The 26,882-nt window shown below is 38.6% G+C and overlaps 1 protein-coding gene across 1 annotated transcript in view; it reads right to left on the reverse strand.

Annotated features, from left to right (window-relative positions):
- Positions 1 to 26,806, reverse strand: part of HHIP (hedgehog interacting protein) — an 89,684-nt gene extending 62,878 nt beyond the window's left edge. The window contains exons 1-4 of the mRNA XM_024736154.1: positions 25,998 to 26,806; positions 20,090 to 20,282; positions 13,986 to 14,142; positions 13,089 to 13,290 (exon numbers count right to left, since the gene is read on the reverse strand). Coding sequence (XP_024591922.1) covers positions 13,089 to 13,290; positions 13,986 to 14,142; positions 20,090 to 20,282; positions 25,998 to 26,276 — 831 coding nt within the window. The 5' untranslated portion in view covers positions 26,277 to 26,806. The remainder of the gene's footprint in view (positions 1 to 13,088; positions 13,291 to 13,985; positions 14,143 to 20,089; positions 20,283 to 25,997) is intronic.
- Positions 26,807 to 26,882: the final 76 nt, after the last annotated feature.

Genomic DNA, 26,882 nt, shown 5'->3' on the forward strand with positions numbered 1-26,882 from the left:
TCTAGTTACTCTGTGCACAGCCAAATTAACTTTTGTAGATTCACAGGCAGGTAGAAAAGGAGCCAGTTTTTTTTGTTTTTTGCCATCTTAATTTACAGCACGAAAGACTGATTAGTTAAATAAGGTTCCACTGGCATAAACAAAAAAGAAACTCACTGACTATATCTGGGAACATTCTACTTTGGAGAGTGAATTATGGATATTTTAGAAGTCAAGTCATTATTTTATTTTATTTATTTTATTTTTATTTTTTAGGTCATTATTTTATAATTTAAATAGTTAGAAATTCCCTACAGTAATATTTGTGTATCCTCCTTATTAGAAGGCCATAGTTTTGTATTCCATCATTATTTTAATATTCTCTGACTTAAGGATACCTGGATTTTGGCTTCTTATATACTAAATCTAATTATAATTACCCTTTAAAAAAGTAATCACCTGACCCCCTTCCTCTATGTGAATGTACATTTCCCAAGGAGGAACGTGTGTGTGAGTACACAGATAGTCTTTAGTTGTGGTTACCATTTTCATGAATTAACATTTACGACTGGTATAGAGTGAGCCTTCTTCTTTATATTAAATACCATAACTGATATTTTCCTGTAATTCACAACCTTTCACCGGAACCAATTAAATGTCCTATGTTGTTAAGGTACTGAGTTTTAAAATCTGCACTTTAAAACTATGGGAAAGAATGTATACATTCGGTAAACACCATGTGTAAAAATGCTTACCTTTAATAGGGTAAATTTCTAAATATTTCTCCAAGTGTTGATGCACTGAAAGTTGGAAATGAAAGGAAGCTCAACTATTACTGATTCGCTCCTTTACAGAGAAAAATTGAGGCTCAAGTGGTCAATGACTTGCCCGTTGGCACAATGCACTTTCAGAGCAGAACTAGTACCAGGAGTCGATATTCTTCCCTGTGTCCCTCCTTCCGCTCCTGCCCTGCCTCTCCGGCTATCTCTACACCGCTGTTATTGATCTTGTTTAAAAAGGCTTAAGTCATTGCGGCAGCTTCTCTTGTTGCGGAGCATGGGCTCTAGGCGCGCGGGCTTCAGTAGTTGTGGCCCACAGGCTCAGTAGTTGTGGCTCGCGGGCTCCAGAGCGCAGGCTCAGTAGCTGTGGCGCACGGGCTTAGCTGCTCCGCGGCAATGTGGGATTTTCCTGGACCAGGGCTTGAACCCGTGTCCCCTGCATTGGCAGGCGGATTCTTAACCACTGCACCACCAATGAGAGGCCCACGCACCGCAACAAAGAATGGCCACTGCTCATTGCAGCTAGAGAAAGCCCGCGCACAGCAACAAAGACCCAACGCAGCCAAAAATAAATAAATAAAATAAATAAATATATATATAAATAAACAAAAGGCTTAAGTCAGACCATGTCAGTCTTCTGTTCAAAACCCTCCAGTGATTCCCCCTTTCACTCACAGGAAAAGCCAAAGACCTTAGGAGAGCATGTGAGACCCTGCATTATCTGATGCACACCTTCCACCCCGCCAGCACCACACAGGTGCTCTGCAATCTTATCTCCTATGAGGACTCTCCTCTTCTGTCACTCAGCTCCATAGTGTGTCCTCCCCAGCACACCAAGTACTGCTCACTTCAAGGTCATGGTGTATCTTTACCTTTGAACCCAGGTTTGAAAACTTACCACCCTGTTATTCCTACACATTAAAGACATCATGCTTCCATTAACTGAAACCTGAAGTCTCACTTCATGCTGAGTTATGCAGCTTTCAAAAATTAACTGGAGTGATGGTGACCTTCCGGAAAGGTGAGTGCACCTATCTGTCAGTGTGGTAGGGTGCCCAGTGGGCTCTGTACTGAGGGACACTGCCTGTGTTTCTATATCAGTGCAAAGGAAAAAAATCAGAATAAAGCAAAGTGAGCTCCATGCTCTCTGAGCCTGGGCAATGGTGGAGTTGCCAATGCCCGAGCCACACTGACCACTTCTCTTTACCGTGATTTTCTTGGAAAATGTTGGAGACTTACACTGCTTCCTATTTCACAGAATTTTGGAGCTAGAAAACACCTAAGGTATCATTTAGCCTAGTCCTCTGATTTCGAAGATGAGGACATAGAGAATCACAGAAGGTTAAGCAGATTGCTCCAAATCACACAACCACTGGCAAACTCCGTGGATGAGCGCCGTAGCCACTCAGAGATTAGTTCTCACACGTACCCAACTGAGGTGGGATATTACAGGAAAGACACCGGAGGGATCAAAAGCATTGACAATTTGATGCTGTCGCCCAAAGTTTTAATAATTACAAGGGAAGAAGCTCACCTAGTTAGTCATGCCCATAAGCCTTTTTTGGTTTTCTTTCTTTGTTTCGTTTCTCTGCTTTTATGCAGAAGTTTTATATGTATTGACATTTAATCAAAGTCAAAATCTTAAAATACACACACACACACACACACGCACGCACACACACACACACAACCTTCCTTGGACAAGAAGACATTGTCTTTAGGTTGCAATTAAGGAATTTATGCAATTAAAGAACTATGCCAACTATTGGGTAAATCTTTTTGGAGCTGCCTACATTACTGCAAGTCACACAATCCTAACTAAGATCAGCCCCAGGGTGGTGTGCGTGGAAACCCTGGGCGTAAATACATTATTAATGTCACGGGGTCAACCTGGTCTTCCAAACCCCTGGAGATTTAAACAGAAGCTTTACCAGTGGTACAGGGTAAAACCACAGACTAGGTAAGAGACAGAATGAGCTATGTGGCTTTTTCAACCTCAGGTCACAGGCTTGAGTCCAGTCTAGGCTAGTAATTGATAACTTATGACAGATGTTTGGTGACCTGTGTGGGAAGGGAGTCAGTTCAAGTTTTGTTTCCCTTTTCCTGAACAGGTGTGTTCACATCCATCCACAAAGATGTTTGCACTGTGGGAATCTCATCACCAAATCTTTCATAGAAAGGCTAAGAATTTAATGGGAATTAAATTGGGTTATCTTTTTATCCTCTTAAGGGTTAGTGCTGTCCTAATTTTTTCCAACCTCAAGCATTTTCCCTTTGCTCTCTGTACATAGTATTTTCTTTTTTTAAGGAATTCTTCTGAACAGTTTCAAACTGTTGGCTAAGAGTTCTTAGAACAGATGTGCTTTCCCTATCTAGAAATAGCCTGAGGACAGATGTCATTTTATTTAACTGTGTGATCCATTTGGATCAAAGGTGCTTTAGGGTAAGAGGTTGGTTTGGAAACAGCTTCTTAGAATTTTTTTTTAAAAGTACAGAATTTAGTTACTCTTAAAGAGAAAGCCAGAATATTCAATATTTGAATATTTGGAAGGAATATTCTTTTCTCAAGAATTTTGTGACAATATATAAACCTTTAAGATCCTTTGTCATCATGCTTTATTTTCATATTAGTTTCAGCTTATTGGGTTCAGTTTTACAAGCAGATTAAATATAATGTCAACCGCAAGCAATCATGGTATTAGTCTAGATCAAATTTATTGATGGTTTTTTTTCTGTTTTTGTGCTACTACATATATGTATGATAGAATAATTAGCTCATATTTTTTGTCTTAAACAAATAATTATTTTTTACAGATTTTCTGTGATTTGAAATTTAGGCTTGTGGATCTGCACAACATTTTAAAATGAGTAAATGGATGAATTTAAAGTTAGTTGTATACAACATGCCCAGATAGAGTAAAATGAAAATTCACTAGGAAAAAGAGTCAAATTTTACTCCTTTTGGATGGTAATTCCCGAAAGCCACTGTGGCCGTATGCATTGTCACCTAGTATCACAAAGACAAGCTGGGACAGAAAATGACATGATTTAGAAAAAGATGTTCTCGAACTTTTCTCATTATAACGCATTACAGAATGGTCTCAATAAATAGCATTTCCAAAGATGATTTTAATTTCTAGACAGTGACCCAGTTTTTCAAAATGTCCTCAGTTCTGGCCACTTTGATATTATGATAGTTCAACATAATTGCAGACTTTCAGACTTTAAAAACAAAACAAAACAAAACGTCAATTGGCAAATACTACCAACAAATAAATTTAAATGTATTATAGTAATTGATAACATATTTACGTACATGTTTATTTTACATAAGTATTATATACATAAATCTCTCTATATATTTAGTATATAAATGTAAAGATGAAAGAAGTCTGTTAAAAGGCAAATGCTACATAAGCAAACTCCCAAAATTGGTCTTAGGTAAGAAGACAAATCAAGGAGCAAACATGCTTACAGATTTAGGAAGCTTTCTGTAAACTACTGAGTTGATGTGATAGGAAAAGGGTCTACTGCGGCCTGGGGTCTGAGAGGGAGGTAGCTGAGATCATTTCATTTAAATATTCTCGCACCTGACCTCTAGCACATTTCATGATAAATGAACTGATGTCTGTTATGTTGTTTAATTCTGAAACCTTCCTTTAAACTTCTCTCTTCCCTGACCTCATCCGCTTCTTTTACAAAAATATTTTGTTGAGTAATACACTCTTTGTATCATGACATTACATGTTAATTTCAGAGCAACTTTGCCCAATTGCTCCCCTCCCAGATCCTGAGATTCTAAATCTGTGCTTTGAGCTATTGTTGCTGGTGGGCAAAAATATGTGCTTTCTTAGTTTTCAGTCTCAGTATATTTCCTTTGCAAATCCTACAATTTATTAACTCTATGGCAGAGTGACACAAACCATGTTCCAAAATAAATACACAAAAAGACCTACATTACTATAATATCCAGGTTGAGAAAAACTACTCTGAAAGCAAGGAAATGCTGAGGAAGCTTTTGCTGCTGTACTCATGGGTCAGCTGCTTTGTGCTTCATCATCGTCAGGCACGTGTTCTCAGAAACTCCAGACCTGGGGCGTTTTGCATAATGAGGTAGGTGGCAATGCCCTATGCCTAATGCCAAGAGGTGATGATCTAAAAATGAAGACGTTCTCTTCCTCCAGTTATACATTTTGATAAAAAATATATTCTAGGTTTATCTTTTTGAATGGAAGTAAACCCACAGACATACATCAGTATAACTTTGCTCCCATAAGACTGCCATATAATTCTGGTGCAAACACTAACACTATCATGGAATTTCCATAAATTGTCATCCAATCTCATACGAGGGAGGACTGTTAAGTACTACAGAGTATAGTTAACTGTGGCCACGGGAGCTTGTAAGTCATTCTGAGGGCTGGGCACCTTTTCCTTTCCTTCCTCTTCCTTTCATGTTAGTGTAATAGATGATGATAACAGCTAATGCTTACAAGGTATTTCGGATTCATGTGAGATTGTACACGTAAAGTCGTAGGTGCAACCTTTTGTCACCTCTACACTACAGATGAAGAAACCAAGCCTAGAGGTTAAATAACTTGTCCAGAGTCAAACAACCAGCACGTGGTATGAATGCAGTGACTAGCACCCAAGTCTGTACGCTTGACATTAGATCTAGGCCCTCAGCCTCCCCACTGTCCTGCGAGCCAGGACGAGCAGCCCTGAGCATGTCTACACCAACCGTCACCCATCTCTGCTTCTTAAACGTGCTACCCAATCTTTTCTCCTGTGCAGTGGCTGATCAAAAGCACAGTGCAGCACAGCACCGTGGCTGACAGCACGGCGTCCGACAACTGCCTTGCAAATCTGGCTCTGCTACTGGCTCTGTGGTGTTCTCTCGGGCAGTTTCCTTAACTTCTGGGTCTCAGTCTCTTCATCTGTGAAAGGGGATATGCACACCTGCCTCACAGGGTTACCAGAAGGATTACAGAGGTACTCTATGTAATGGCTTAGCAAAGTAAGTGCTTCAAAGAATGGTGGTTATGATTAGTAAGAGAGAAGACTAGAGTACAGCAAGTCCCCTACATATGAACCTTCAAGTTGCAAATTTTGAAAGATGCAAACATGCGTTCCATCTACGTCAGGTGTGAGTGACATTGCAGCTTGCCCTCCGTCTCCTATTGCTGACGATACTTCAGCTCTACCCTCTGCCACCTCCCCTCCCTCCTCCAGTCAGAAACTCTTCTTGCCTGTTCACTCCATGCCAGCCCCTGGATGCCAGCTGTGGTATTGTACTGCTGTCCTTTTCAAGGTATTGTATTGTAAATTAAAAATGTTTTCTTTATTTTTTGTGTTTGTTTTTTTACGTGTTGTTTGTGTGAAAAGTATTATAAACCAATTACAGTACAGTATATAGAGCCGATTGTGTTAGTTGGGTACCTAGGCTAACTCTGTTGGACTTAAGAACAAATTGGACTTAATGAACGTGCTCTCGGAACAGGACTCGTTCGTACGTAGGGGACTTACCGTATTCTTGCTAACAACATGGCTGGCTTGAAGACTATCTTTAGTACTGGGAAAGAAAAGCTATTGACTGTCTCTAAAAGGGAGTACTGTGCTACCTTCTACTACTTAGAGGCAGTTTTGGGACACCTGTGATTTCCTTTTCATTAGATAATAGAGCCACTGGAAAGTCATGCCAAATGATATCACCAGCAGCCCTTCTCTGTTCTCTTTCTAGTCAGATACAGAGAGGTGGTGGCTGCCACGTCCAGACAGATGCTTTTGAAAGATGGCAGTGACTTTCTCTAGGGTGCAGATTTCTTGGTTTTTTACTTGTTTTAAATGATTACCATAGGACTTCTGAGATTTATAGGCTCTATTTCCTTTGCCCTTCAAGTCTTAGATAAATATAAAGACATTCATGTAAAAGCTTTCCTCACCTCAGCTGTGAGTTACAGGACCTAAAATGTAGGAGAAAGCAGGTCTTTCTTTACTCAACTGGAGGGACCCTGCATACTGCAGTTTCGACTTCAGTAAAAAAAAACATGATGCATGCTGGAGAGCACTTTATAGATTAAACCAGTTTATACTGGCATACACCATATCTATGTCCATTGACATTTATCAAAACCCTTTATCAGTAGAATTGCAAATGCCAAAGTAAAAAAGTAAGAGCACCAGAAATGAAATTAACTTAACCAAACGAAATCACACTGAGATTATTTCACATGACCAAGGGGCAAAAAAATTATTTCTCTGTGGACTTTTGTATTAGATTTAAAATGAGATTAGACTTATGTAAAAATTGAAAACAACATTTATCTCAGAGTACAGGGCATTCTGATGTAGGGTCAGCAACACCCAATAAAATAAAGTTGGGTTTAATGCCACATCATTACTACCTTGATATATATATATATATATATATATATATATATATATAAAACACAGTAAAAAATTTTACTTGCGGATCTATATTTTAATGGTTTGGAACCAGAATTTTAAACTACCCCCAAAAGAAGGCATTTAAAAGTTTTTATCTGAGGAAAGACTCTTCAATTAACTTTCTACCACTTTTAGAATGAATTTATCTAATGGTTATTTCTACCACTACAGCAATTGTCTTTCAGATGAGATTTAATAAATTCTAATGCAGTAGTTTGATATGTCACAAACTTTAAAAATGTCACATATACAAAAAATTCCAGAATGGTGACTCTTCTATTGTAATATTTATCAAATATATTAAATATATTGCTGTTTTCTTTCAACCGAACACACACTTTCTTTTCAACCTGAAGCATGCTTTAAAGCAGAGTTCTAACAATTTTCCTGAGGAAGCATTTGATATGGGACCCAGTCACTGCCACATACATGTGTACGTGTGTGCACACATGCGTGCTATGTTTCCAACAACAGTTTTGAAAAGTAAGTTGCTTCTCATTTATGTTCTGACTCATTTCACTTGAAAAAAAATACGCTAACATTGCATGGGCTGCCATAAGATCACCAGTTAAAGACAGAGGAAAATGTAAAAGGAAGGGTCTCTGACAAACTTCAGAAAAGTAGGACATCAATCCCAATGGGATGATGAGCAATGGATTTCACTAAACTTTCGCTGCTCATTAAGTATGCATGTGATTTACAAGCATGTGAAATCAGGGCCGGGTCCTGCCCTGGCACACACTGCGTCCTCCTCCACATGCTCTTGTGGCTCCTGGCACCTGGGCCACTGTCTCTCAAGAGCCCCAGCGTCAATGGGCTCAGCCACCCGGACAATCAGCAGCTTTCAGCCTTACGTCCTCTCCTCCCGCGGTAAAAGGACTGCTTCGAAAAGCATCTTTTGAAATGAGGACCCAAGTAGATAGAGAGGGACAGGAGCCCAGGCACACTTGTTCCAATGATCGACAAGTCTTAGCTCTGTCTGCTGCGGGTGCGAGCCTCTCGGTCCTCTGACTGAGAACTGGGTCCCCTGAGAACTGGGGTGCAGAGAACGGTGTGTGTCGGCTTCCCTGGGGGTCCACCCTGTAGGTGACAGGCGCAGGCTTGTCTTAACTGCCACACACATGCAAAGCTAAGGCTGACTTTCAGATCCTTGGTGGTCAGGGGAAGTTTGGTAAGATTAGACTAGGGTAACTTCTGGCGTAACAAGCGTTTTCAGATATAATAGCAAACTACATAGTTTAGGAACAGGAATGAGAACAATTTTGCCAACTAGCTGAATACCAAATTCCCAAAAGGAACAAAAATAGGAAAACGTAATAGGTAAAGCAATTGTCCAATTAGAATGAATTGTTGAGATTTTTTTTTTTTGCGGTACGCGGGCCTCTCACTGCTGTGGCCTCTCCTGTTGCGGAGCACAGGCTCCGGACGCGCAGGCTCAGCGGCCATGGCTCATGGGCCCAGCCGCTCCGCGGCATGTGGGATCTTCCCCGACCGGGGCACGAACCCGCGTCCCCTGCATCGGCAGGCGGACTCTCAACCACTGCACCACCAGGGAAGCCCAAATGTTGAGATTTTTAAGTGTCATCTTCCGAAACTTTCTATCAAGAATCTTACAATGCTGACAGAGTTAACTACTCATCTCCTCATTCAGAGTGGACAAGTAATATGTGTAGGTCAGGTAAATGACAGAAGGTACAGGACAATGACAACTGGTGTCCAACCATTTGCTCTCAGTGGTCATTTCAGGAATATGACTTGGCCATGGATAGGCAGAGAAAATGTGTCTCATTCCTTATTCAACTGATCCAGGGGTCTGGCTCAGTCTAGACCAGTGCTTCTGAAATTACCTGTAAACGCTTTAAAAATGTACCAATGCCTGAGTCCTAACTCTAGATATTCTGATTTAATTTGGGCAGCAGAATTTTCTAAAGCTCCCAGGCGGTTCTACTCTGCAGCCATTTTTGGAAACCACTGGTCTATCATCCTCAAGGACTTCAAGTAGATGAGGCTGGTTCTAGTACTTCCAGAAGTTCTGACTAGTAATTCAGATATAAGCTCAATTTAAAGATTTCAAATCACCAGGATCCTGGAATTTCCCTCTTTGGGAAAAACAATATCAACAACAAACAAGGTATAAGCCCTCCCCCCGACACTAGACACACAAAATGAAGATTTTAAAGTTTGCTCACCAGTTGGACACTTGAGCCATTCTTCATAGCATCAGTATGAGTGGTCAGCTTGTACAGTGCACTAGCACCAAAGATCTAGCAAACCACTATCTAGTTTTAAAACCTATTTTTGACTTACTCTTGGCAATTTCACAAAGCTCGGTCTTCTAGGATTTGAGCTGTTGTGAACGGAATCACCTCTTCCTAAATGGCAGTTTAAATTCATATGGCACAGAGTTTACTCCATTAATCCAACTCCGTAATTTATTTCCTTTAGCAGAAAGAAGTCAATTCTTTAGCGGGTGCTTTGCACTTTTGCACCTAACTTTTGCTCGGTGAAACTTAGTTACACTCACAGGGTACTGAAATCTCTTACAATCAGGGTGTTAGATAAAAACCAGATGCCATATTTTTAGCTTCAGTCAGGACCCATTTAGGGAGGAGTTTTCCAAGTTCCCCAAATGACTGGCTCTTTGCTGGTGGTATCAGAATCAGGGCTGGTAGAGATTGAAGGAGATCAACCAAGTCTAGCTTTTTGCCACAAAAAGGCCAGTCCTTAACCAGGTGACAGATATCCCTGTCAATTCTTAATTGACAATTAGCAGAAAAGGAATTCCAAATTCCCTAAAGCCAGCACTAGCTTTTAGAAACTCTTATAATCAAGAGTTCCTCTTTATGTCTGATTTAATATACTCATACTGATGGTTACTTAATATCATGGGGAGATCATCACTGTGGTTTGTCCTGTATTTATTTCAAACATACCAAGGTTGTGTTTCATATACGTTATTAATTCTGTGATTTGAAAATTGCAGTCAATACTTTGGTCTGTTAAAACAGCTTTATTCCCTCTCTTAGGATTTTTAAAACGAAAAGACTAGAGAAGTGATATGCATAATAATTTATGAAAATTCCTATTTGCATTATTAATGCAAAATGATCATTGACGAACACAGAATACACTAACTGTACACTAACATGAACAACTAACTATTCACATATCAAGAAGCCTGAAAAATGACTGTGAAGTAACTGTGATAATGTTTTCACTTCAGAAGTCTCTGAGGGGCATACCACAAAAAGCAATGGCATAATCCTAATCAACTCATGAATGTGTTGGCATCCGCCCCATCCAACCAACAGTAGCCACTTCTAACACTTCCAATCTGTGACTTGTGACAGGAGTTCCTTGGAGACTGAGATAAAGGCCAGTTGTTGTATAAGCTACTCGAAGCGACAAGGATGCGGTCTTGTTACTCCCTTATCAGTATACACTCAAATATCCATGTGATAGATTCCTATCTTATTGATATCACTAGTGCCAAATACTAAGGGAATCCAAAATATGCACTTTGAAATATGTCTTTAATGTAGAAATATGTATTCTATCAATACATATGGAGAAGAATGGATTTCGAAGTTTATTTTAAGCCCCAGGAGCCCTGCAGCTCTCCTAGGAAAGGAAGGCCAAAAAGGGTTCTGCAGAATTCCTAGAGGCCTGCAGAATCATGGCACTGTCATACCCCAGTTTGTATAATTTCTCTGCATGATGAGATGTCTCAAAGTCAGAGAAGATACACTTTCATTCGTATCCCAATGAATGGGTGTAAATGAAGAGGGCGTCTGACGTAACTCTAGTTAGAAGCAGGGCATTCTTTAGGCAGTTAAACTGAAGTAGAAACAAGAACATCAGTTTTTTTCCTTCTTACAACAAAATTTTCAAGTATTCTGAGCCCATTTCTTTCACCTACATTTTATCATACACAGATTTTTAATACCAACATTTTAAGTAAAATAGTATTTGAAAACTATGTATTATTCTCTCAAATACCCAAAGATATATTAAATTTTAGAGCAAATTGGCAATGTGTATTGTGGCATATGTCCTTCAACTCAGTAATGCTCTTTTTATCAGTGAATTTCAAAGAAATCATCCATGATCAGGTTAAATAATATATACAAGAATGATAGATAACATTATTTACAATGATAAAAGGAAAATAGTGGGGGTCTTCCTAAATATCTCATAATAAGGAAATGGAACACTCAAAAAAACTAAGTTTTTGAGAAAAGTTTCCAAATCTGGTAACATATCCATGACATACTGTTAGGTGAAAAAAGAAGGCTAAAAAGATGTATATATGGTTTGATTTCAATTTTATTTTAACACTTCTTAGGAAAAAAGCTATCAGAAAACATGTTCTTCTGTTTCCACATTTATTAATATGGACCTGTGTTACTTTTGTAGTCAGGAAAAATTCATTTAATTTTAATATAAAAACTGGAAGAAAGTATATCATAATGTTAATAGTGATATTCTTTAACTGATGGGATTACAGGTGATTTTTAAAATACTTCACTTTCCCCCATTTTTTATTTTATAGAGAGCATGTTTAACTTTCAAGGTAAGTAAAACACTTGTAGTGAGTAATGCACTTGCTGCTGCATCTTTATTCCTTCCTCATGAGGTACCACTTGCAATGAGTTATCAGAACACATTTCAGAATGTATTTATTGAACTCTGATGTGCAAAGCACTAATGCTTTGTTTTAAGAGACTTTGGAATATTTGCTGTGAATTGTAATGAAAAATTTTATTGGGAGAAAGTTGAAACTACTGATTTAAACAGCTTTTCCAAATGATCTGTGTCTTGGTGCCAAAGTCCTTTTCCTTAAAGGACCACAAGTACCATAAAATACTTCTCTTATGCAGTATGTCTTGGTGATGCTGTCACAACATGGCCTTGAGGCTGGGTGGTCCCAACAATAGGTATTCTCTGTGCTCTAACTGAGTCACCCTAATTATTTCATGTGGTAGATATTGAATAGATAGATGTCGAATATATTTATATTTTTTTCTGATTTGTTTCTACTGGTTTTGATGTTCTTACCTTTGAATAGAGCTGAACAAAGCAAAGAGGAGCTTATTTCGATATGAGTAGCAGAGTATAAATCCTCCTTTGATTTTTTTTTCCAGTTTAGAAAAAGATAACCAGTTCTTCCCCAATCATACTTAATTCGTTTCATTCTAAAACGGTCATGAGCTGTTAAATGTCTTAATTTAGAATGCCACAATTTGCCTTATAGCTTAGCACTGCTAATACTGTACTGTGTTACTCTCTTGTGAAATAAACTTGACAATAATTTTATTTATATACCTACTAGATTACTTTAACATGAGAATTCAAATTGGAGAAGTGGGAAAGAAGGCAATAGATGGGCTTATATATTATAAAGGTGGCTAATTATAGATAAAAATATCTGACTTACCTGTAAAAATATTGTACAAGGAAATTACAGTATAAGTAGCATTTTTTATGACACAGATGAGGTAAAAGAATGATTTGCAATTGCCAAAGTAACCCAAAGACCTCTTTGTTTCTGCTAGCAAATGCTGATATACAATTCTAATGCCTGTCAAACAATATTTAAACAAATACTTTATAAAACCAATAATTATTTTAAGTATGTAAATTACATAGGGAAACCATGTCAAAAATATCAATCTGATTGCACTGCTTAATAGTCACCAAATAACATTAAAAATTTAATGTCATTGTCCCGATTTAGTTGCCATAATTATTGTTCCCTTATGTTGTCTCCTTATTTTCTCCTATGTTATTTCTTTTATTACAAAGAAATACCTTTAGTGAGGAGAACACTAAAATAAAATTAACATAGCCAGAGCAAAGATAAATAAAATTTAAAAAGCCAACCTTTATTCCACTTTGAACAAGTTTGTGAATGTCCAAATAAGGCTCCTTGAAAATTTCTCCTTCAGGGGTAAGTATCTTCACGTAACCTTCTTTTTCCAGAATGAAGAGACGGTGTGAGCCATCCCCACTATGCAGGGCGCTGACGGGCTGGCGCAGCCCACTCACAACCTCCTGAATACAGAAGCAGTTGTGTTTGTGCTTTCTAAACAAATTAAAGAAAACCAGTAAGCTTTTCTTGAGATGAAGGAGGTAAGGGATGCACTTAGCATCCTTTTCAAAATATATTTCCTCTAGGAATCAACGGTTTTGATAATCACGAAGGGCTGCTAACCCAAGGTCACACTCTGATTCTTTTAAATTCTTTTCAATGAAAAGAAAAAAAAAACAACACAAAAAAGCCTTCTATTAGGAAGTAAAGGAGAGAATCAAAACACATATGTATTTTAAAATTTCACAAGCTCACTATCTCATCTTTCAGTGACTAATTAAAACTGACTTTACTCACAATAATTAAACCTTACAGAAAGGCACTCAGAGAGAAAGTTCTAAGATCTATTTATAAAACTCTGATTTGCTACTAATAATTGTGCTGAATGTTTCCACAGTGCCATAAGCTAACAACTATCATAAAATTCAAGTTTAAAACTATACTCATAAAATTCCCATGAATCAGAGAGAAGCCAAGCTCATAACAGAAGATTAGTAGTCTTAGCATTAAAAGCATTTAAGCGAATATGATTTTAGAGAAGCAAACTACCAAAAAGAAAACAAAAAGCATCTGGAGGATATAGCTGCTGGACATGAGCATAGCCAGTTGACTCATTGTTAAAACCACAAGACTTGTCGGGTTTTTTCTTTTCTTTTTTTTAAGATTAAAGAACATTTATCTTTATGAACCTGCTGATCTCTTCCACTTTGTCGTATTCTTCCATCTGGTCCAAGTAGTTAGATGCTGGTCCTCTGATTTGTTTTCTTGGAAAATCTGGAAAGCACAAGCCACCATCTTTTCTTGCATAGTAAAAGCAAAACTCATCAGCAGTAGTTTGAAGGAAACCTTTGAAAATGTAAAAGGACACCTTAGAAATATTTAGTGTCATGGTAAAAACAGAGCATTTGAAAGACCAAATATAGGTAAAGGATTTTTTAGGAACTATATGAATATTCTAGGGAAATATATAGACAAAAAACAAAAGGTAAGAAGAACATATTTTTTGGCTTGGGATTTCCATTTCTTTTTTAACCAAAATTTTAAAATTGCAGTAAAAGTGAAATGATACTGTGTTGGATGTCTTAAAAGGCTCCTATGAAACAGAATTGATACGAACACAGCATTAATCTTGTTATTGCATTGACTCTATTTTCAAGCCTCCCTGGTTACTATATGTTGTACTTTCAAGCTCATGTGATTACTATTCAGCACTTTTTTTCCGACAGTACTATTCCTAAGAAGAACAAATTGCGATCAGGAAAGAGATAGACCATCGGGAGGCAGTTTGGGTCATTTTACAATTCTTATTGTATTGTCCCTCATATATGATTAAATAATAAATCTAGTTACTATCCCAAGGTCATTCATTATATGCTACAGTAAATGACTGACTCCCTGCAATGATCAAGCAATGAATTGATGCCAGTAACAGAGGCTCTATATTCAAATGTGTTGGTGCCTTTTTTCTTGCTCACTTACTGGAGACAATGATTATTTTATAATACAAAAATTTTCTTTAAGATATCCTTTCAATATTCTCAGGCAGAATAGCTGACATACTACCCCTCAATGAAAAAAATATTAAAACAAGCCAAAACAAAACTGCAGAGTAGACTTAAAAGGATGTGAAAGACCTTTTTTTCATTTCTTACATAGTAAGAATTTTTATCAAATAAAAAGTTGAATAAGAAAGAAGATCCTATTACAAAAACAATTTTGACATTTCTTTTAAAATTTGAATTAATAAGGTAGGTTTTTATTGGGGGGAGGGCATATTAATTAATCAGATTCACTTCCATATTCTGATGATTTTGCTATTAAAATATGATGTTGCTATCAGAGTTGACGTTATATGATGTCCCAAATTCCTGCTTCTGGTTTCATACCTTTAATTATGCTCAAGGTCTTGATTTTTATCTAACAAATTAGATTATTGTACTCCCAATCAGTTTTGTAACAAAGGCACCTGGTAACCCAGGTGAGGTTTAGAAGTTGTATAATGGATGCAAGTTTGCAAGGATTTGCAAGAACAAGGATTTGGGGACAACCAAGTGAGGCGCATCAATGGAACATGAAAGACCCTAAAAAGTTGAGTTTCTGTGAGCTTGACCTAGGTCCCCTCAAACCTAAAGCTAATCTTGGAATCTGCGGGTCCCAAATGGTTAAAACATAATATACATTTTGACCTAACTTTTGGGTGAAATGGATCACCCCTAAATTTCTGAGACAGACTCTTCAAGGCCAATATCTGACTCAACTACTGGGAAACATCTTGCCTTTGGGAAACTGGCAAGTAAAAAAGCAGATGTCCTTGGGAGTGTGTGTGTGTGTGTTGCGGGGGAGGTGGGCAGAATAAGGAGGCAAGGAGGCTGTCAGCTGGGGAGGAGGCAAGGAGGCTGTCAGCTGGGGAGGAGGCAAGGAGGCTGTCAGCTGGGGAGGAGGTTATCTTTCTTTGAAAAAATCCAGGGATTAGAAATTGGGGAGAGGAATGAGGGCTGCAACTGCTTTTACTCATCTTCAGCAATTCACTGTTTGCAAAAGATAACTTTTCTCCTCCATTCTTTAATGGCTAAGCATCAGATGAAAACTGCCCGGTAGTGTGAAATAATTCTGTTTGAGGTAAAAAGAAGAGAAGGAAAACTGAGTTGCTAAATCAGACTTTTCACAGTTTGGGGCTAGAAGTTTTGGGGGGCTAGGTGTTTTATATATAAATATATATAGATATGTAGATATATATCTCTATATATCTCTCTCTATATATCAATATATATTTACCTTCAGGCAGGGAGTTCTCCATGTCAATCTGATGCATGCGGGAAGACTGTCATACTATGGATCTATTTATAACTGAATGTGTGAAGGAGACCTTTTGTTTTAATGTGATTATTTGCCTGCAGGGGTCACAGAAAAATTCCAAAGTGCAATTCAGAGGAAATTTTGAGTTTGCTTTTTAAAAACATATCTGTTTTCCAGCATTACAGTCTGCAAACCAATACCATCTTAAGGGGAAATTAATGAACAATGCCAGTGGCTAATTCTATTTTATAAGAAATTATTAGCTGGGGACAAACACGAGGAAAAGAGAAATCATTTTCAAATGGAACATCTGAAGATGAATGAGGACAGATTCATAAACTCTGTCGCTCCAGAGATACTATGCTCTCTTAGCAAATTAAACAAAACAAAACCAGAATGTTAACAATGAATTATTCCGAGCTTTTGACAGTATTGAGACAAACTGAACAATCTAAGTGGGAAGAAGGGGGCCAACTCAGAAGACTTTTACATAAAAATCCGGGCATTTTTCTGACAATTATGTTACTTTGAATTGAAGCATCTAATACTTTTGTTAGTACTTTACCTTAAATGACCCGATTTTATAAGCAGGGATGAGTAAGATATATTTTCCTGTGAAGAACTAAAAGAGATCTGGTTTCAGGACATAGGGCTAATGTTTACTGTCAAGGAGGATATAATTTACCGAATGGTACCCTTCTGTTTGGAAGGAAACACTGAAGAGCATTTTACTGAAGGTGCTGGATCACCATAATATGATGAAGTCCACTAACAACGGAAGTACACTGATGATTCCAGCAGCTGTAATTTTTTTATAACTCCTGATAATTTATCAAATGTTTTGGAACTGTAACTCTTCTCCTGGATCATTAACCCAGTCCTACTATACCACAAAGCACCCTATAAAATACTGACATGTCAATAAATATTCTCTGTGCAGTTTTCTAAGCTCTGAGCATGTATGCTACAGAAAAGTTATTTCTTCCTCATTATATATGCTGTTCATCATGATAAAGAAAAAATGAAAAAACCCTACCATCTGTAAGGCTTGCACTAGAGAGCATTTTCTAGCAGAGGGAGTAGACTTTGGTGTATTCATATATCTGCTCTGGTTTGCTCTCTTGGGAACTAATGAGACACACGTGTAAGATATCTGACTGGGTCAGGAGTGGCTGTGGACTCGAGAAACTCAGTGGAATCAAATTCTTGACCTTGGCCTCTTTAGCAATGGGATTAAACCAATTGAACTAACTGTGTACAGACAGATATTTCACACTACCATAACCTACAGCTGAGATATGATGGTCCAAGAGTGATAAAAATCACTATGATAACAAGTATAAAGGGAGAAGCAAGGCCCAGAGATGTCCTTTCCTATCCTTTCCACAGAGAGTATTTATTAGGCCATCATTTAGTGAACAGTAAAGCATCTCCTCTGTTCATCATAATTCAGGCAAAAGACGAGACCCATGGTATTGAGAAAACAGTTCCTGTGGTTTTTTTTTTAATGAAATTTGGGTATTTTTTTAGAAGTGTTAAGAGTTTATCTCCCTAAGTAAAGTCACAACAGGAGAATATTATGATTCATAAAACTCTAGTCTATCCTCACTGTAGTGATTTTTAACTTCCTTTTTTCATTTTTGTGGGAATAAGCAGACCATGAATGTTTCTGAATTAAAGTTTCTAGAGAGTAGCTGTCTTTCAGGTATACGTGTATCCCAAAGTGAGTGGCACTTTCTTAAAGCCAAGAGGGTGAAGCAAAGGGATAGACCGTTTACGTGTTTAATTCTTTACGTATTGGGCAGTGGGGGAAGAAATGAAGATGCGTCTAGAATTATTTTCACTCTTTCAACCCCTTTCAGCAGTTCCCTTCTCTTAGCAAACTACAACCTTTAAGGTCCCTTCCTCTTCATGTTTTTGATTTGCAGAAAGATGAGGCTAACAATGGGGAGAGTAAAAAAAAAAAAAAAAAGAAGAATCACAAAGTAGCTGTTTTTCACAATTTCAAACTTCGGAGAAAAGCAATCCATGTCATTAAATAGACTTAAGAAGGTGAAATTATTACAAATTTTGAGCAATTTCTGAAAAACGAGTGTTCTAGAATTCTAAAGAGCCTTCTCTGCTGGGGACCAGATTATCATCTGATTCATCATACTTTAGGAAATGGTAACCTACGTGCCAAGGATCAGTCTGGCTAACAAATTGATCAACCTAAGTAACACAAAGAGTGTGTTATTACAGCTCACTTTTGGGACAAGTATTTAGAGCAATTATTAGCATTTGATGGATGCAGAGGAAGCCCCCTCTGCTCGCTGCTAAAGCCTGCTGGCCTGGCCCTGAAAAGTAGCCTTGCTGCTCCACCCACCACTGGAGTGGAGCTTTCATCTGGTTATCTTTCAAGGCAGCCTGGGTGGCCACCAAAAGCACTTGACATCTTGATGCACTTCAGCAGTTTTACATATATACAAACTTTGTAGGAAAATTAATCTGTCATTCGTCACCACATATGTTGATCTGGGGAGTGAGGTGCTTGCAGCTCTGGCTCCTGAGTTGTTTGCTGTGCTCTCTCTTTCAGTGGATATTGCTTTTTGTTGTTTGTTCTGGAAGCTAAAATACCTTCAAATATAGGAAGCACCCCACAGATGAGTCTCTAAATCCAGCCTAGTGGTATTTATCGCAAGTAGATAAGGGTAGATAAAAATGCCCACTGTCAATACCATTTTCAAGTTATAGTGGTAAAGGCAAACCTTGCAGACTGGTAATGTGCAGCAGAACTTTATGGGACCTAATCTGTTATCACTTCTCGGCAGGCCATCTAGGCAACCGTGACCTATTCTACTTTGCTTTGGGGAACGTGATAAAGAGAAAGAAACAGCTGGTTTAAGGAAAGCCTTAGAAACATGGCTGTAGTTAAAAAAAACAATAATAATATTTTCACATTGAATGGGTTTAGATACTTGTTACGGTACACCAAAGGAAGCAAGCAACCCTAGTCAAAATGTTTTCTTAGGCTATTAGGAGAGCTCTATAAAAAATACCAAAATCTACACTTTTCTGGGTCAGAGAAAAAAGTAAAATGTCCATAGCAGTTAAAAAAAATTCTCCAAGTGCATCCTACAGTTCTTAAAGCTCGCCTTGTCCTTCAGTGCCATTGAGTTTTATAAACTGTTAGTTTCAGTAGATTTGTTTGTGGGTGACACTGCCTAACTAAACAGAATTGGACTCGTTAAATTCGTTTCTACCTCTGTGTTGATTCTTCCAACCTAAAGCAACAACCACCAAGGTTTACAAGCTTCTGATGGTAAAAGTAATCAATGCCCAAGAGCTTATATGTTTATTAGGGTCCAAAAGGCGACAGTGACCAGGTATATCCGGGACATTATAAGCATAAGAACTTGAACTTCTTTTAGCCTATCACTTTCTCATAGTACAACTTTGGTTACAGCATTTAACTTCTCCTGAGGCTCAGTTTTCCTCATCTGTCAAATGGAAATGACCAGACCTTTCCTATCTACCTCACAGGGTTTATGAGGAGCAAATTAGTCATTATATATGAAAATGATTTGTAAGGTGTTACTTTTTGGGGCCTTTTGAATTATATTTTATTTAAGGAAATACCTTAAAAGTCAGTGTATAATCTGCACTTATGTATCAGCTGTGTAGAAGGGGAAGCTGTCTTGATATCAACGCTGATGACTAAAGACACCAACAAGAGATTTGTGCTGATAATCCAGCTGTGTAAAGATTACCAACTGTATTATCCATTTAACAAGAAATGTTAAACACTTCAACAAAACAATGCATTGTTTGTAGGCTGAAATGACAGCAGCAATTTGAGCAGCAATAAAAGGTTCCAAGTTTGGAACAGTTAATTATGAGGTAAAAATAGATACTGTGAAAGGCAGATACATTTTACACTCTCCTAAGCAAGCATTTAGGAACAGGTATCTTGGGAAGCTATTCCGCAGTAGTTGATTTAATGTATCTTTTTTTTTACCTGGAACATGGCCTCGGCAAGTATAAAAGAATTCTTTGCAATAGTCTTTGCAGAGCAGGGGAAGTGCCAGGTCTCTTTCCAAGGATTCTGTCTCAGGTGAGTAGAACAGGCTCTGAGAATGTGGAGAGCAAAGTGCACATTTGATTTCCTCCAGTAACTTCCCGCATTCTGTATTGTTGGTAACAGAAAACATCTGAAAGCCATAAATCAGAAACAAACTTCTTTTCAGTTCCGTGAAGTTAGGTTTAGTTATGTTTTTCGGTCATCATGGAAAGAGAAAAGTGTCATTTAGCTGTTGTCTGCAAAGAATCACCAAGTCACAATACAGTATGCCTTTATAAGGACACAAGTGCAGTCTCTTGGGTTGGGATGGGAGGGCAAAGGGTAGGGATGCACAGACATGCTTCTTACTCTTGCAAATCCAAGTCTGTTTATCTGTCCTTCAGGTGTGAAAAATTAAATGACAATTATATATAGATTCTTTAACCCTTTTTCTTACTCTGCCTCAAAGTATACACTGACTGATAATTTAACTTTAAAACTCCAAATACCTTTATCCCACTGTATGTAAAGCAACTTTTAAGACATGGCTTATTTGTGTCTTGGGTAAAAATCTATTTCACTCCTGAAATTCCTAACGACATTCTCAAAGATATTACTTGAATTACATTGTTCTCATTTTAATTAATTTTCAATACACAGATTGCATAGGGAAAGTTTTCTAAAGGGGGGGGTGGAAATATCGCCATTTCATGTTCTGTAAAAGTAATACCTGAAGCTGCGTCAAACAGGTTTAAGACCAATTTTTATTATTCATTGTATTTTAGCCAGGAAAAATGTTCTAACTAGTTCCTCAGGTATGTTATATGCACGAAAAACACAAGAGTTTAATAAAAGTGATTTTGTATTGTATTTAGTGAGTTTCAGTGAAAAAGGGCATACTTTTATCTTTGTTTATACAGCATTATTATGTCTTTTATATCAATAAGACTAATTTGAGAGTTATTGATTCATTGAGATTAGTACTTTGCAGATAAAATCGGTTTCAGTGTCTAGCACTAACTTTAAAAAACTGACTTCAGGACGTCCTCTACTAAATATAAATATAGAATATCAGCACAATATTTGAGATGTGAAATGCAGTGCTGTCTAAATTAAGCATTGATTTTTCATATTAAAAAACACCATCATGGGACTGAATTTTATGTTTTCCCGGTTTATATAACTATGTTTATACTTAATTATTTCTTTAGAACTATGAACTGAAATTAACATTTTAAGCTCTATAGATCACTGCTTAAAGCAAATATTTCATTCTTAAGTTGAGATTCTATTTTGAGTAAATTGAGTGAATCACATGGCTTCTATTTTTTTAGGATAAAGATATTCTAAGTGATCACAAAATTTGGACCTGAAAGAGCAAAGCAACTAAAAAAAATTGTTGAATACAAGGCATGCTGAAATTTTAAATGTCCAATAGAAGCTACCCTGTTTTGGAAAAAAAAAATATGTGTATAAATATGATGAGTCGTAACTATCTACAATATTCAGAAAAGTTATTATTAATCACAATTATGTTTGCCTTTTGATTTTTACCAATTTATTTAAATGACAATAGCTTAAATGGTTAAAGTTTTCTAAGGGGAAACATACACCAGACACTTAGAATTTGCATTCCAAGAATGTTTTAAATGTCTTTTGTTGTCCATACTCTGGCAGACCTCACCAGATCTATTCAATATTAATACTGTTCAACTTTGTTCTGTTTGTTTATCATACGGCAGTCCACTAAGAACAAAACAACTGCAGGATGCTGAAGCCACCGCTTTTGCTGGCGGAAAAACTGGAATGTAATTACCTTTGGTTTTATGGAGAACATGCATGCTTCGATTTTTTTATAGCTGAAACAAAATGATCCCCATATACTCTCCCAGCTGCTATCCAGGAAGAGCTTGATTTTAGGGCCTCAAGAATTTTGTCTTTTACAATTTTTGGAATGTGTCCTGGCCACAAGATCTCTCATCAAAAGTGCAGAAATAGGATTCAATAAATTATCTGAAATCAAGTATAATATTATTCTTTGTAAAGTTTCATGCTGTTCCAACCCAGCAGGATGGTAACATTTTGCTCTGTGTGAGGTCTGCAGTGTAAATACCTATTTGAAGATAGATAGAGCCATCATTCTGGCTTTGGTTTCAATGAACCAATAGTCTTACTGAAGTCAATTAAACTGACTCAGCCCAAGCTGCAGCGCTGTTTTAGACAGATGAGTGCTGCTGTGGGTAGGGTATTTTTTTCTTCTTTTTTGCCCAAGTGTCTGTGTCTATACAGGTCCTTAACTTTATGTCTGACAATGTCATCAATCTTAAGAAGAAATTTAAGCTAATATCCTGTTTCAATTTTTAAAAGCCATATACGAAACCATCAAATTATAGTGGTTTAAACTAAATATACTTTGGAAATCATGTAAAACTTCAAATCATTATTACAGTGTGCCTAGTAATGATTGTGGCTGTTGCTGACTAATTTATAACATCTGGCAGGTCATCCTCTAATCTTCAGCCACATGAAAGTAAAACCCATACAAGGAAGGTAAGATAAATCCTGGAACACACAGTGAAGCGTGGCCTACAACTACAGTTTATCAACAAACAGTAAAATGGGTAATAGAGACCTTCTGTATTTCTCTTTATTTATCAAGTAACTAAAGAGAGAGGATAAAAAGGCACCCACATGGGTTCGATGAGGGGACAAAAGGAGAAAATACAGGACAGTATATTAAGATGACGCCTTAAGATCACTTGGTACACAAAAAGTTATTTCTAAAACTCATATGCCTACAAGGTTGTTCAGCTGTTGGGTAGAACACATGCGTCTCTGGACTGTAGTGCTGGATTATGTCATTAAAGAGTTCAGTTTCAATTTTAGGCTAATATGTAAATAGATCATTGTACTAAGGCAGCTGTTAAAGGGACCCCAGGATGAGTTATTTGTTTAGTTGGATGTGTTCAACAATAGCCTTTGTCCCTGAAAGAGCCAGAGCAAACAAATGATTGTAAAAGGGCACACTTGAAAACAATTACTTTTCACCCATTCCTTGACAGCTTTGGCTGTGAAACCACCCAAGGTAGAGAGAGCTTCTATGCCTCTGTGGCTACAAGTTAAGTTTTAGAAATGGGGGTATTTCAGTTGGTTGCAGATTCAATTTGGCTAATGGGAATTAGATCCTTTTAGCATCTTGTATTTAGGAGCTGCAAAAATATTGCTAAGACAATATAACTTGCTAGATATTGGCAGTACTTATTTGTAACAGTAGTTAACCATCTCGTTACAGTACAAAAAACTATTAAAATATACAAAGAAATGAAAATATAGAATAACTTAGAAGAATAATACCATGGCTAAAGAATTGAACTCAATCACATTCAATAGTTCATTACATATTAAAGAAAATGGGTTAGCCTGGAAACTGGACTTAATCGCACAGCTAAGCATGATCAACATTCTACCCAGTTTGCTACTATCTATTTGTCTGTGAAGTTTCTTCACTTAGGAAAAAGCTACTCCTGTAGTTTCTTGAAAAGTTGCAGAAACCTTTCTGGGGAAATTTGCTTTTTTCGTGAACAAAAAAAGGGCCCTTTCAAATAGCCATCATCTCTCCTGCACACACATTATGAAATAAGACCCTAACATATATTATAAGCCAGGAAGGCTTAGGGGGAAAAAAGGGAAACACTGAAGTTTATTATAAAATAACATGTTTTAAAAACTATTAAAACTTGAGAACTAACATGGGTCAAGAATGCATATGCGTAACTATATCAAATCCCTGATTGGAACAATTTGAGTATTGTTGGTTTATAAACCACTCGTAATGGAACCAGCAAAGTCTAGTGTACCAAATTTAATTCAGACACATTTTCCAAATGAGTAGGGGTTTGTTGGAGATTGGAAGCACATAAAACAGAAAGGAATGTGGATAGCTAACGTGGCAGAATGATTCCTAAAGAATGATTTTTTAAAAAAAAATTTATATAATTTCTCTTAAGGGTTATAACTCCCCTCAGTCTCAGCGCCCCCCCACCCAGCTCCCCACTACATTTAGTTAAGAAAAAGTTTTCACTCCTCCTGTACCTGGAAGAGTTCAGTATTGCAGGGGTCTGCGGATCATTGGTACACTCATAGCGTATACTGCACACGGGGAGGCTTAATGCCAAATATTTCGAATCCTTTCTCTCAATTTCCTGGTTCTGTCCGGCTCCTGGTAAAAATCCTGGAGCTGATGTGAATGTAGCGATTTTGTACTTTAATTCAATTACAACACAGGAGCTTAATGACATTGTTTGGAACAAGATGCGGGAATATCTGTTCCCTGAATCTCAGACTACTGCTGCATGTGGTAAGAATAAAGAGAGAGTTACAGCTGAAAACCTGCAGCAAGACAGTTCTCACTCAGCTGGGAATAGAGGGAGTTGGACAAATGCTCCCTCAAAAGGCATGAACATTTGGACAGAGCTGGGGACTGAAAGAGAATGATGTTCTCTAGTTTCACCCATTAGTGAACCAACTAACAAACACAATGGTGTTGTTGTTATTCTTTTGCCATAAGCAACAGGACTCTGTGTGTGGGCAGCAGTTTAGTGGGGAAGAGGATAAGTCGACCCCTTTTTGTCCTATTGATTTTTTCCTATTTGCATGACTTGAGCAAATTAAATGATGCAATATGGCTTTTTGTTACAAAACAAAGTGAGAGATACCACCCAGACACATATGTTGATTCGTAGGAGCTGTTTACATGAGAATAGAGTGAAATCTACCGTGAACTGAGCATAAAAATTAGATTCAGCCTGGTTTTTTTTTTTTTTTTTTTTTTTAATGCCTGGGCCAGCAAGACTGAAGCAGAAGTTTTCCAAGAGTCTCTCAGACCTTGACAACTGCAGTGTTGTAACAGAGGAATTCTTAATTAAACCTAAAATGGGGGAAGGGTGGGGGGCAAAGACACCTGATTGTTTATTTCACGCGCAGGGATTGTTAATGACTGGTCCCCGGAGTCTTTCCTTGGAATGCAGTAAAGAACACACATTACTGCAACCCAGGGCAAGAAAAATGTTGCAAACTCAAATGTAAGCATGTCTTTACACCCAACCAACACTATTTTCATATTTGTTTAAACTTATTAACATCGGGAAAATATAAATGCCATTACCCCTAAAACAAGTTTCTGGAGAAGATCTTCCTACACAACTAACTACTACTGAAAACCCGAATTTATAATGTTACAAAACGTGACAGGAGAATCGCCTCGGTTTTACGTGATAAACATGCCCCAGCAAAATCTTTCGCCAATTTTTGGGTTCTAAACTGGAATACCAGGAGCTCCTTTTCGCTGTTTAACTATTGTAATGCAAGACACCCCCCCCCTCTGACGGGGCTGGGGATCATAAACCAACCGTGCTTCAACATCCTTTACGATTCAATCCTCTCTAACCGAGCACGTGGAGAAACTGCACAAATCTTTTTACCCTAGAAAAATAAACCAGAAACCACAGCCACCTTCATTTACAGTTTTACCGCAACCAATGCCCGATTCGATCCAAAACACACTGTTAATCGCGATTCTTATAAAATATTTACCCAGCCCAGAATGCGGGTACCACAGAAGCTTCTCTTTTCTGAGACAGGCAGTTTTGCACAGCATCCCGACCGGAGACTCTTGGGGGCGGGAGAGGTATCTGCACACCCCAGAGGAACACACAAACGAATCACGCTAGCGCTTTAGAAAAGTTATCGAAAAGAACTCCCCAGAGAAGTTTCGCCCCTCTTCCAGTCACCAGCACTGCCGGAGCCACAAGGCACCCCACCCAGCCAGTATGCCAATCTCGCAGCTGCGAGGCGGGTGCGTGCCTACCTTGCTATCCAGGCGCCCCAGCCCGGGGCTGTCACTCCGCAGGCAGCAGGACAGCCGAGGGTAGAAGCCACCGCACAGCATCTCTCCCCCACTCAGCAGCTCCAGCTGGGACATCATCCGCCTTTCTCTCCTTTTCAGGCGCTTCGGAGGGTTCCCATTCAGGCACCTTCTCCTCCTCGCTCCGCTCCCTTCGCTTCTTTCCCCAAACTTAGCATCTCCTTCAAAGAAGCCCAGAGCCACGGCTAACAGCAGCAGCTTAAAAGAGAGCATCTTCAGCATCGCCTGCCCCGCGCGGCAGGGGCTGGGCGCGGGATGAAGGGGGGGGAAGGCCACTGCCCAGCAGGGGCACTAGGGCGCAGCTCCAGGAGGAGGCTGCGGGGCGGCAGGACACTCGAGAGGCAGAGAGAGGTGGCGGGGGCGAGAAGATGTAGAGCGATGCAACTTTGCAAAAAATAAAAGACGAGGCGATGGGCCCAATGCCTCAGGGGAGCCCGAGGACCAAGATAAAGTGCGGTTGACACCGTTTGCGGTGGTGCCAGTGTCAGTTGGGTGGGGGGCTTTCTTCTGCGGCTGAGGAGTGGGAAGAGGGGAAGGAGTTGGAAGAGGAGGAGGTAGAAGAGGAGGAGAAGACGGCCACCGAGGTTCACTTGTCCGTGTAACGGGAGTTGTTTAGGTGAGACAGTAGTAGCAGGAACAGAAACGGCGGCGGCGGCGGCGGCGGGGCAGGCGGAGGCAGGGCCAGCGCTGGGCTCTAGATGATGCTGAGGTCTCCTCTGCCGGCGGCTGCAGCTTCTCACACAGCCTCTCATGTTTCGTTCCCTCTTTTCTTCTTCTTTTTAACTAGCGCGCGGGGAGGTGCTGCCACCGCGCGCCCCTTGACGTCAC

Source organism: Neophocaena asiaeorientalis, unplaced genomic scaffold, assembly GCF_003031525.2.
Source record: "Neophocaena asiaeorientalis asiaeorientalis breed wild unplaced genomic scaffold, Neophocaena_asiaeorientalis_V1.1 scaffold7, whole genome shotgun sequence".
NCBI classification, from domain to species: Eukaryota; Metazoa; Chordata; class Mammalia; order Artiodactyla; family Phocoenidae; genus Neophocaena; species Neophocaena asiaeorientalis.